This window comes from Dendropsophus ebraccatus, chromosome 7 (assembly GCF_027789765.1).
Source record: "Dendropsophus ebraccatus isolate aDenEbr1 chromosome 7, aDenEbr1.pat, whole genome shotgun sequence".
Classification (NCBI taxonomy): Eukaryota; Metazoa; Chordata; class Amphibia; order Anura; family Hylidae; genus Dendropsophus; species Dendropsophus ebraccatus.
This window is the reverse complement of record NC_091460.1, coordinates 92,332,942-92,345,915: the sequence shown is the minus strand read 5'-3', so window position 1 is coordinate 92,345,915 and position 12,974 is coordinate 92,332,942. Positions and strand designations below refer to the sequence as shown.

General features: G+C 44.6%; 1 protein-coding gene across 2 annotated transcripts in view; it reads left to right on the top strand.

Moving 5' to 3' along the window:
- ADGRL3 (adhesion G protein-coupled receptor L3) overlaps positions 1-12,974 on the top strand; it is a 643,814-nt gene that overhangs the window by 515,454 nt on the left and 115,386 nt on the right. For both annotated transcript variants that reach the window (XM_069977905.1, XM_069977904.1), the window contains exon 12: positions 3,878-4,061. In XM_069977905.1, the coding sequence (XP_069834006.1) occupies positions 3,878-4,061 (184 nt within the window). The remainder of the gene's footprint in view (positions 1-3,877; positions 4,062-12,974) is intronic.

The window sequence follows — 12,974 nt, the reverse complement described above, 5'->3', positions numbered from 1 at the left end:
GGAGGGAAGGGGGGAGGGAAAGCATGACAAAAAAAAAGGAACAAGTAATTACATCCAAGCTCTATAGAGCTTGTATAGAATGAACACCCATATGGCCTGCAAGAAAAGAAGTATTTATTAGGTAAAAATAGACTAATAGGGTTCAATGGAATAATGATTATTATGAGAGCCCTCTCCTTCCCCAGAGTCACCCGAAACAGTAGTTTTCTAAGTGTAGTATTAGAACTAGTATTAAAGAATATATAAGATAAAAGATATAGTAATGTGCCTAATTGGCCCTAGATGATTTGTAAATATATACTATTACTCTTCCTATTCCAATCCATAAAGATATATTGAAATGACAGCATCAGTGGTCATATAGGAAAATAATCAAGGGAAAAACCCTGAACCTCTAATTGTAACAGGTAAGAGGCAAACAAAACCAGATATGAGCAGCCTGCACTAGAACATCAAGTACCTGGACTTTCTTAACAATGTTGTCATCCTTAATGGAGACAACAGACTGCAATTTAAGTCTGTCAACATAGTGTTATAGTGAGAGACCTAGGAAAACCAATTTTTATAGGCTGGGAAATAAACAAATGTATCTGGAGCTTGGTGGTGTTAAAAAAAAAAAAAGTATGGATCCTTTAAAAGCAAATTCTGTACTGGCCCCTTAATGGCGAACTTGTAAGAGGCCCTTTAAGAGCAATTTTGGTGTCAGCCCTTTAAGAGTAAATTCAGTACTGGTCTTCTTTAGTGTAAGAGTAGTGAGACTATGGAACTCTGTATTCTTTACTGTAAAAGCAGTAAGACTGTAGAACTCTCTGCCACGTGATGCTATCATGGCCGATTCATTATATAAGTGTCAGGACCAGTCACACCAAACACACAGACAGTGAACCCTGAGCTGTCCCTACCTAATTGCCGCAATCTGCCCTAAAATGGCAGCGGACAACTTAGCGGCGATCCCTGGCCTGGATACGTGAAACAGTAGACAAGACAAAACGAACAAACAATAAGAATGGTCGACAGTCCGGGTCACAACAATCAGGCAACGCAGTACAAAAACACAATCCAAAAAGCACGGTCAATAAACAGGCAATATGGTCAGAGGCAGGCAGCAAGCAAGCGAGGTCAAAAGAAACTAAGCAGGAGTCAGGAGAAACCAGAAAACAGAACACACAAGCAGGCAGAGACTAAGTCAATAACCGGCAAGACACAGGCAGAAACAGCTAACTTAAATAGGAGACCAGGAACCAAATACAGAAGATGATAGGAGGGACCAGCTGTCAATCACTGAGGCAAGGCAGGTTAACTGTTACATGACCAGGGAAGCTTAGAAGCACAGACACGGGTGGGGCCGGGAAAACAATTAGCAGACCAGAAGAAATAAGACACAGTTCAGACAGGGCAAAAACAAGGCAAACAAAACACAGAATAAATGGAAGATTATGGCCAAAATCGCAGTCTTTGGCGCAGAGGTCGAATCTTCGCAGCAGAGGGTGGCACTGATGCCTTTTCAGGCGCGATCATGACAATAAGTACAAAGGAGGCCTGAATGCTTATCTCTATAAATTCTGGGCATTAAATGACATGTGATAGGAGGACACTGATGCCATTTTGGAGTCAGGAAGGTATTTTTCTCCCTGTGATAGGGCATTTGGCATCTGCCTTATGAGGGTTTTTATTCCTTCCTCTGGATTAACACAGTAGGGTTATAGGTTGAACTTGATGGACTCTTGTCTTTTTTTAAAAAAACCTTTATAAATACATATATACATGGAAGCTGAAGTCTGGTTTCTATGGACAACAAAAAGATACTTACTATAAGAATGCTCCATTAATATTTTCACTAAGCTAGGTTATGAGTAATGTAGCAATTTAAACTGATGACATCACAAGTTATGTATATAAGGAAGAAAAAAATGCAATAAGCGCTCCATGTGCAGAAAAATTAAGTCTGATGAAAGCAGTGAAATGCGAAAGCAATACAAGCACACCGGGTGTGGCACGACACTATGGAGCGTTTGGTTGTCAGTAAGTGCTGCAGCCTGCCACCTCCCGCTTACCCCTCCTAGATTTCTGTTTGTAGACTTTACAAAAAGACAGTGGAAAATTGATGGATCTAATCTGTCGCAAAACCTTTTAGAAAGAGCCCAATACCTGGATCGCGAAGTTCCGCTAGAGCAGTGCTTCTCAAACTGTGAGGCGGGCCTTACCAGTGAGGCGCCCCCTAGTTGTTGGTGAGGCCCAGCTGGGGAGCCAGTTATCACAACAGTAACTATGATCTGCACAGCCCTTTTGCTGTTTGCAAAAATCTCCATTTTAGCAACATTACTAATTTATTTTGTATTTGCTTTATTAGCATATAGAGCTTGAGAGACAAGTGAAAGGTAGCCTAGCATTATTTTCAGCTTTTGAATGGACTTTCACCACATATGGTGAGGCCCAGGCACCCTCTTGGTCAGTCTGGTGAGGCCCAGGCATTGCCTTGGTCTGTTGGGTGAGGCTCCAGTAGAAAAAGTTTGAGAAGCTCTTCCCTAGAGGGCACCATATTCCAAGCCGATGCTTAAGGACTATTCCTTAATAGCTACACATTTCAACGAAATTACCCTCCTCTCTATCAGGGTGCCTCCTTGAACCCTCTCTTAGACATCCCAAGTTGAGTCCTGCCATTTAAACCCTCTAATGGTGTGTTTACTCCGTTTAATTTAGCTGATAGACTTTTAAAGCCAAAACCAGGAATGGAGTTGAGAAATCTCAAGAAGTCTTTTCTTTATGACATGTTCTCTGTTTATAGTCTGTTCCTGGCTTTGGCTTCATAATCTGTTTAAATAAATCTGTCTGTGCAAACACACCATACATGATTTTCGAACCTCTTTATTACTTCTAGATATCTAATATTTTGTACAAAATGTTGGAGATGGTGTTCAATCTTAATGTCCATCCATTATGAAAGGGACCCTATACTGGATATTATCGTGCAAAGTGGAAGGGGAAAAACCATTAGTAAGAATGCCATGACTGACTGGGAAGTAAGACAAAAGGAGATTTTTAGGCACCAAGAACCAAATTTTTTTTGTATTAAGAGTTTTTTTTATGTATCAGTGCTTGATTTCTTTACTTACCAAGTCAGTTTTCTTTCTCTACACCATCTCAGCCATAAGCTCACAGCTTAGAATTATTTGTATAGCTGACTTGGTGACCCTATTTTACATAGTTGCCCACTGTATCTCTCCCTGGTAGCCACAAGACTGTGTGCTTGTCTTTATATAATTTGTGAATACTATAGACTTGTTCAAGCAAATACATCAGTGACATCTCCGCAGATGTTTTTTGAGGAGTTTTTTTGGGGGTGGGTTAGATATTGGGAAACAGCTTTCATTCTGGAAAAGCCATTTAAAGGGAACCAATCAGCATGACTGTGCAAATACAGCATACATAAAGTTTTATAGATGTCAAAATTTTACAAAATAAGAAAAAAAAAATCTGCCATCTAATTGAGCAGCAGTTGTTCACTTACATTCAAGAGTAAGTGCTCACACATTCAAGTGTACAGTGTTCACACATGAAATGAGGTGCCCATAATTTGTCTTAATCCCCAACAGGCACGCCAAACTATGCTTTGCTTTTTACAGATGCTTTTAGAGTATTATTTCACTCTCATCTTTATAAAATGGCCGGAGATGTGGCAAATTATGTCTGCCTGATGTGTGCAACCTCTGGATGCCCTCTAAATTAAAGAGAACCAATCAGCGGAATTGTCTAGAACCTTCTAGAACTTTCTTAGAAGTGCACATAGCAGTATAAATATAGTTACCTTCAAATAAATAAAATATTCCTTCTGTTTCTATTTTATATATATATATATTTTTTTTTTTTTCATTTACAGGCAATGGTTGAGACTGTTAACAATCTTCTACAGCTGCAAGCTAAAGAGGCATGGCAAGACTTAACAGAAAGGGACCAAGTGCGAGCAGCCACAATGCTTCTAGACACAGTAGAGGAAGGAGCCTTTGTGTTAGCTGATAATCTCCTAAAAACGGACATTGTAAGAGAGAACACTGAAAATATCCGTAAGTTACATGCGTTCTACTTTTTTTTTTTTATCGAATATTCAGTAGATTTAGAAAAATACATATTCTCATAAAAATATAACAGTCATTACCAACAATATTGTATAAATTAACAGTACAAGCAAATACAAGAAACTCTGTAATATATATATGCTCCTTTCTCCACTTATTAGACTCCTTTCTTCACCCCTAACCCAACTTCCTATTTGTTCACTCACTTTCAGCTTCTTTGCAAGATCAGTTTACGCTGCCCATGTCTCACCCCAGAGTTGGATGCACAACTTTCTCTGCTCAGCACTGCACTATAATATCCTCCATGTTGCTGCAACTTCTGAAGTTTTAATAGAGGGAGGCAGGGAAAGAGTATCCCTTTTGTGTGTCCTGTATATAGAAAAGATACTAGCAGCTATTCTTCACCCCCTTTAAATCTCAGCTCAGATAAAGGTGTCAGAGAGAGAGAGCTTACAGAAGAGTAAACCTGAAGAAAATACCAGATACCAGGCCCGAAATTCTGCTACTTCTTTGTGCATAAACAACTGCTTGTCTCACAAAAAGCATCTGAAATGACAGTTAGACTTTGAGAGTGAGTTCACACATACAGCATCCGCAGCAGATTTGATGGAGAAGATCCGCAGCAGATTTGATATCAATGTAACTAAATAACTGAACACAGCATCAAATCTGCGCCATCAAAACTGCTGCTGATCTGCTGCGGATCCTGTACGTGTGAACGCACCCTAAGGCTGGGTTCACACACAGTATATTTCAGGCAGTATTTGGTCCTCATGTCAGGTCCTCAACCTGCCTGGACGACTTACAATTTATGTTTACATATCTGTTAACATAATGTTTTAGTTCTTGTGTAAGGCTTTTAGCTGATTACTGATTACTGATTAAGCTGATTACTGTGGTCCCAGGTTGCTAAAAATGAGTTCATACACTTTAGGGAACATTTATGAAGTCCAGCGTTTTTTTACGCTGGGGTTACAAATGTCCCTGCAGCTCTGGAGCTCAGGGTATTTTTGTAGAGGTGCATTGCCTCTACAGAAATCCCAAGCGCACGGAGCCCCTCTATGCGAAAATTTTGAAACGTACGCCAGCTCTGTGTGCTGCCACACCCCCTGTAACGCCCCCTCTCCGCCCCACTGGTGAGGGTGGCACAGGTGGGGCAGATGCGGAAGAAATATTCACAAAAATACCATTTGCAAATATTTTTACACCGATCTGCCCCATCTGCGCCTAAAAAAGGCATTAACGCCTTTTCATACATGTATGTGTATGCTGTATGTATATAGAAATGTAGAAGATTGTCGGCAGAAGAAGACAATTCGGTCCATCTAGTCTGCGCTTACACTAGTTTTGTATTTATTGAGATGTAACAGGAAAATTTGGCTTGTGTTTTATCATAGAAATGACCAACATTTCACTGCACACATGCAATTGTTAGGAAATTTGAGAAATGCTGCGTATAACAGGTCAAAAACTAGAAGATTTCCTGGATTTACAGCTTTACTGCAAATCACTTCATTCATTGTGTCATGGTAAAAGCACTCGCCTTGCTCCTCTGAATAAGCTGCCATCAAGATGGGCATCAAGGACATGGACTAAGTGACATCCATGGCATACATTTAAAGTTTAATAGATGTCAAAATTTTACCAAATAAGAAAAAAAAATCCTTCCATCTAATAGAGCAGCAGCAGTTGTCCACTTCCCTTCAAGAGTTAGTGCTCACACATTCAAGTGTTCACATGAAATGAGGTGCCCATAATTTGTCCGAATCTTGAACAGGCATGCCAAACTATGCTTTGTAGGTCTCACACTTCTTTGCAGATGCTTTCAGAGTATTTTTTTACTATCGTTTTCATAGGTTGGCCGCAGACGTGTCAAAATACGTCTGATATATACGTCTAATATGCAGCTCCCCTACCATACCAGCCACATCTGCAGCAGGAGAAAAAAGAAGTTTTATTACGCCATAAAAGGCTGGGAGAAGGACAGCAACTAGTCATCTGGGCGGGGAGCCATCCGTTACTAGTCATGGCTCTCTGCTTGTCAGCATGCTGTGGGTTGATGATTAACCCCTTCGCGTCAGCAATCTGTATATATACGTTCCTATTGCACATACCCCGTGCAGTATGTATATATACGTTCCTGACTGACAGGGGCTTTATGATGAGAGCGGGATCGCTGCAGAGATAGCGATCCCGCTCTCATCTGAATGCAGCACCGGAGGTAATGAGAGTCAGCTGCGATCCCACAGCCGACCCTCATTAACCCCTTAGTGACCGCTGATATGGCGGTCACTAATGGGCCGGCGCCTCCGGTGCTTTTCATCTCCCCCCACCGTGAATCCACGGTGGGGGGAGATGAAATAAGTAAAATCAGACCCCCCTAGTGGGCTGGTAACTAACCCCCCCTCCCCGCGGCGGCCATTAGATCCAAGATGGCCGCCGCCATCACTGTGAACAGACTAATGTCTGTTTACAGTGATCAAAATGTTAAAATGAATGAAAGCCCAGTGGCGGAACTACCGCAGTAGCAGCCGTAGCTACTGCTACGGGGCCCGGCACAACAAGGGGCCCGGCAGGGGCTGCCTGAGTGAGGGGAACAGGTATTTGTGTAGAAGCCAGAGCATCAAAGAAGAAGAGAGAGAGGGGGAAATAAAACACGGATGTACCCTCTCTCTCTCTCTGTCCCAGTCACTGAGAAGAAGCCCTGACAGGAGCCTCCTCTCCTCCTGCAGCAGCTAGAGGCGGCTCTCCTGTCTGGCCTGTCAGCTGCCTGCACGGAGGAGCATGATAACCTCCGACCCCCCAGCCCTCTCCTGCCGGACCTCAGGCATGACAGCTCCTTCCCCCTTCGGTAAGTATACACTGTCACCTATAAGGTGTGTGTGGTTGGGGAGGGGGGATGTTGTATGGTGGCTGCTATCTTGCATAAGTGTGTGTGGGGCTGGGGAGGGACTACAACTCCCAGTGTGGTCTGTCTGCTGTTTGTGCCCCCATCCTCCTCACAGACTAAATGGAGACACAGATTGCACAGACAGATCACACTGGGAGTTGTAGTCCCACACTATACAAAGCTACCCTGTGACTGCAGCTCCTGTAGGACTGCATTATGGTCACCCTACATACAATCATAGAATAATTTAAATTGTCCCATTTTTCCTTGCAGTGCCAGACAGGATATATATATGCAGTACTATATATATATATATATATATATATATATATATATGCTGTATATATATATATATATATATATATATATATATATATATATTATTACTACACACACACACACACGCATATACACACACGTGCAGTGCCAGACAAATTATATACATGCAGTACCAGGCGGGATATATATATATATATATATATATATATATATATATATATATATATACACAGTATACACGTGCAGTACCAGTATACATGTGAAGTGCCAGACAGGATATATACTGTCCATGCAGTACAGGGCTGGATCTATCTATCTACATACTGTATACACACACGTGCATTGGCAGACAGGATATATAGTGCAGTACCAGGCTGTTACCCAGTCACAGTATGGCGGTATTGTTCAGGTCTGGTATGGTGCTGTTACCTAGTCACAATATGGTGGTATTGGTCAGGTCTGGTATGGTGCTGTTACCCAGTCACAGTATGGCGGTATTGTTCAGGTCTGGTATGGTGCTGTTACCCAGTCACAGTATGGCGGTATTGGTCTGGTATGGTGCTGTTACCTAGTCACAGTATGGTGGTATTGGTCAGGTCTGGTATGGTGCTGTTATACAGTCACAGTATGGCGGTATTGTTCAGGTCTGGTATGGTGCTGTTACCTAGTCACAATATGGTGGTATTGGTCAGGTCTGGTATGGCAGTGTTACCCAGTCACAGTATGGCGGTATTGTTCAGGTCTGGTATGGTGCTGTTACCTAGTCACAGTATGGTGGTATTGGTCAGGTCTGGTATGGTGCTGTTATACAGTCACCATATGGCGGTATTGGTCAGGTCTGGTATGGTGCTGTTACCTAGTCACAGTATGGTGGTATTGGTCAGGTCTGGTATGGTGCTGTTATACAGTCACAGTATGGCGGTATTGTTCAGTTCTGTTATGGCGATATTGGTCAGGTCTGGTATGGTGATATTATCCAGTCACAGTGTGGTGGTATCAGGTCTGGTATGGCAGTGTTATCCAGTCACAGTATGGTGGTATTGGTCAGGTTTGGTATGGATGTGTTATACAGTCACAGTATGGCGGTATTGATCAGGTCTGGTATAGCGGTGTTATCCAGTCACAGTATGGTGGTATTGGTCTGGTATGGCAGTGTTATCCAGTCACAGTATAGCGGTATTGGTCAGGTGTGGTATGACAGTGTTATCCAGTCACAGTATGGTGGTATTGGTCAGGCCTGGTATGGTGGTATTATCCAGTCACAGTATGGTGGTATTGTTCATTAGGTCTGGTATTGCTGTATATGTTAAATGTGCATTGTCTGAAGCTTTTACCTACCAATCCTATGGCGAGAATCGCTACAGACAACATGCAGATCATTTAATGTGCAAACTTGTTTATATATTTTAAGCATTTAAAAACCACGTAGAAAAAGAAAGATTCAGACAATGTATGTGGCTGAAACCACACGTCCATTTCTTCCCCAGTAGCCAGGAAGTGGGGGGGGGGGGCCCTTGGAAAGTTCGCTATGGGGCCCAGCCATTTCTAGTTACGCCCCTGTGAAAGCCCCATGCTCTCCGCCACCGGAGGTAGCGGAGAGCATGGGGCAGTGATCGGGGACCCCCCTGCGGAGTCCTGGTACAAGCAATCAGTGGTATATACTATATACCGCTGATCGCTTGTGCCATGTGCCCCCGGCACTTTTTATCCCCTGTCACCAAAAATGATTGGTGACAGGGGATAAAAAGTGATGTGTCCCCCCCCCCCCCCCAAGTGACTTCAGTTTATCCGTAACAATCCTATATTGCCTGTAACCCCCCCCAAGTTTCCAGTAACCACCGTGCATAACCACCCCAGCTTGCCCGTAATCATGCCAGATTACATGTAACCCCCCAGATTGCACGCAACCACCTGAGGTCGCCTCTGACAACCGCAGGTTGCCTCTGACGACCGCAGGTTGCTTCTGACCACCGCACGTCGCCTCTGACCACCACACGTCGCCTCTGACCACCGCACCTTGCCACTGACCACCGCACCTTGCCACTGACCACCGCACGTCGCCTCTGACCACCGCATGTCGCCTCTGACCATCGCACCTTGCCACTGACCACCGCACCTTGCCACTGACCACCGCACCTTGCCACTGACAACCCCAAATTGCCAATGACCCCCTCCAGATTGCCCGTAACCACAGCAGATTACAGGTACCCACCTCAGATTACCTATAAGGACATCAGTTTATCCGTAACCACCCCAGATTGTCCGTAACCACCCCAGATTGTCCGTAACCACCCCATGTTTCCCGTAACCACAGCAGGTTGCCTGTAACCACCCTAGATTGCCTCTAACCACCCTAGGTTGCCTGTAACTACCCCAGGTTGCCGTAACCACAGCAGGTTGCCCGTGACCACCCCATGTTGACCGTAACCACCTACAGATTACCCGTAATCACCCCGCATTACCTGTAATCTCATTTTTTTATTTTATTTTAGTAACTGTGCTATTCTAATAACTATTACTAGCTGCGATTTTGCTCCAGCAAATTGGCACTCCTTCCCTTCTGAGCCCTGCTGTGTGCCCATACAGTGGTTTATGCCCACATGTAGGGTACCGTTGTACTCAGGAGAACCTGCGTTACAGATTTTGGGGTACATTTTTTCTCCTGTTCCTTGTGAAATTTTGAAATTTCAAACTAAACCAACATATCATTAGAAAAATTCAAGTTTTTCGTTTTTACTGGCCAATTTTGAATACTTTCTTCTAATACCTGTGGGGTCAAAATGCTCATCCTACCCAAAGATAAATTCTTTGAGTGGTGTACTTTCCGAAATGGGGTGACTTTTGGGGGGATTCTATTCTGCTGACACTACAGGGGCGCTGCAAACGCACCTGGTGCTCAGAAACTCCTTCCCTTCTAAGCCCGACTGTGTGCCCATACAGTGGTTTATACCCACATATGGGGTACCGTTCTACTCAGGAGAACCTGCGTTACATATTTTGGGGTAAATTTTTTCTCCTGTTCCTCGTGAAATTGAGAAATTTCAAACTAAAGGAACATATTATTGGAAAAATTTGAGTTTTTCATTTTTACTGTCTAATTTTAAATACTTTCCTCTAACACCTGTGGGGTCAAAATACTCATCCTACCCCAAGATGAATTCTTTGAGGGGTGTACTTTCCAAAATGGGGTGACTTATGTTTTTTTTTTCTTTCTGCTGACACTACAGGGGCACTGCAAAACAGGGGCGCTGTAAAACAAAGCTATACTTACCAGAAATCCATGTCCAGTCTCCTGAAGGCAGCTTTTTAGTCTTGTACTGGTTGAAAAAAAGAGAATAAACACATGAAGTTTTACCGAGTGTTACGGCTCAATGTGTCCATCAATCAAATGGAAAATTTGGCTTTTGAGGCTCCCGGCGGTCTTAACCAGCCAATCTATGACTGCAGCGGGGCCGTGCACTGATTAGCTGAGCAGGACCTATGGGAGCCGGGCGCCTCAGATGCCGCCGATGCGTGGAGCAGGTACAGGGGGCGGGCTTTTACATACGCACAGCGGGATGACAATCCCGCTGAGAGTATGTACTCTCATTGAAAATGACCGGGATCGTATCTGCAGCAGATTTAGCTGCAAACTTGCAGCATGTAATCCGTTGCGGATACAGTATGTGTGAACCAACCCTAAATCAGTTAGTTTACTCAGCTGCAGCAGTGCAAAGGGGTGTGTGTGGCTGCTGACCAATCAGCATTCATCTTCACTGGGCAGACTGTACAGAGCAGAAAGACCAAACTTGAGAAAAAAAATTTTTTTGAAGACCCAGACCCGAACCCCATTGAAGTCAATAGGGACCCAAATTTTGGGGCTAAAAATGGCTGTAAAATGGGCTTAGAAGGACAGGCTGTCAGGAAGCAAGGAAAAGCTGTCTTTGGGGAGAGGTGTCTCCTCTGCATCCCCCCAGCAGCACTACAGTGCCATCTGCTGCTGCTCTGGGTACCACCCTGCTGTGAGGACAAATCCTTCTCTACTTCCTCCTGTGCCACAACAACTCCTCAACAACTTGGGGGAATGGGCCCTCTTCCTCCTCCTCCGCTTCCACCAGTGTCACCATCACGTCACCCATTATAACCAGGTGTTTTATTCCAGCAGGCATAGGATAGGGATGCCTACCATATTTCTGACAAACTCAAAGCATATGAACACAACACAGCACAAATGTCCTGCATGATGACAAATGTCCCGCTGGGTGAGAACTCTTTAAAGGAGAAGTCCGGCCAAAATAATTTTTTTATATGTTATTACTTATGGAAAGTTATACAATTTTCTAATGTACAGTAATTATGGGAAATGCTCATATACTGCTATTTCCCTTAATTTAGTGTATCAGGAAGTGTTAGAATTATCTCTGAAGCAGTGACGTCACGACGAAAGGTGTAATTCCTATGGAGTGTCCTTGCTCCCCAAAGTATCCCATAAATGTATTCAATGAATACATTTGCTGGGCACCGAGCAGGGAGGGAAAGAGGTGCTATCTAACTCCCACCTCCCTCCCTGCTCGGTGCTGGGAACATATACAAAGTACTACTACCCCATTATCTGCAGATAATGGGGGAGTAGTACCTTTTGCTATCCCTATCACCGCCCGCGCCGCTGCCACCGTCGCTCACACAGGGGCTGCTTTTCATGCCCCCGCCGCTCCCCTTCCTCCTCCCGGCATCAAACTTACTATCGCGCCGCTGATTCCCCGCCGCCCGCGCCGCTCCTCACTATCTGGTCGGCCGCTGACTCCCTCCCGCCCGCTCGCCCGTCCGCACGCCCCGTTCCTCACACTATCTGGCCGCCGCTCTCTGCTCTTGCATGCCGGCCGCGTCAGCCCGCCCCCACCCCGGCCGGGGACACCAGGGGGCGCCGTGCTCCCGGCCGGGGTGGGCTGACAGATAGTGTGAGGAACGGGGCGTGCGAACGAGCGGGCGGGAGTCAGCGGCCGGCCGGATAGTGAGGAGCGGTGCGGACGCCGGGGAATCAGCGGCGCGATAGTAAGTTTGATGCCGGAAGGAGGAGGGGGAGCACCGGGGGAATGAACAGCAGCCCCTGTGTGAGCGGCGGTGGCGGCGCGGGCGGTGATAGGGATAGCAAAAGGTACTACTCCCCCATTATCTGCAGATAATGGGGGAGTAGTACTTTGTATATGTTCCCAGCACCGAGCAAGGAGGGGGGAGGTAGATGGCACCTCTCTCCCTCCCTACTCGGTGCCCCGCCACAAGGACACTTGCTCCCCAAAGTATTCCATAAATGTATTTATGAAGTCACAAAAGTACAGTGCATAACATTACATTACATACACTGTAATTCCCATGGAGTGTCCAGCAGGAGCGCACTATATATAGAAGTCAATGGTACTCATTGACTTCTATATATAGAGCGCCCCCTGCTGGACACTCCATAGGAACTACACCTTTCGTCATGACGTCACTGCTTCGGAGATAATTCTAACTCTTCCTGATAAACTAAATTAAGGGAAATAGCAGTATATGAGCATTTCCCATAATTAATGTACATTAGAAAATTGTATAACTTTCCATAAGTAATAACATATAAAAAAATTATTTTGGCCGGACTTCTCCTTTAAACAAACACACATGGAACACACTTATTGAAACAGAGGTGACATATCAGGTTAATGTGCCAGGAAGCTCTGCACCACTAAATTCAGCACAGGCATATGCATTAAATCACC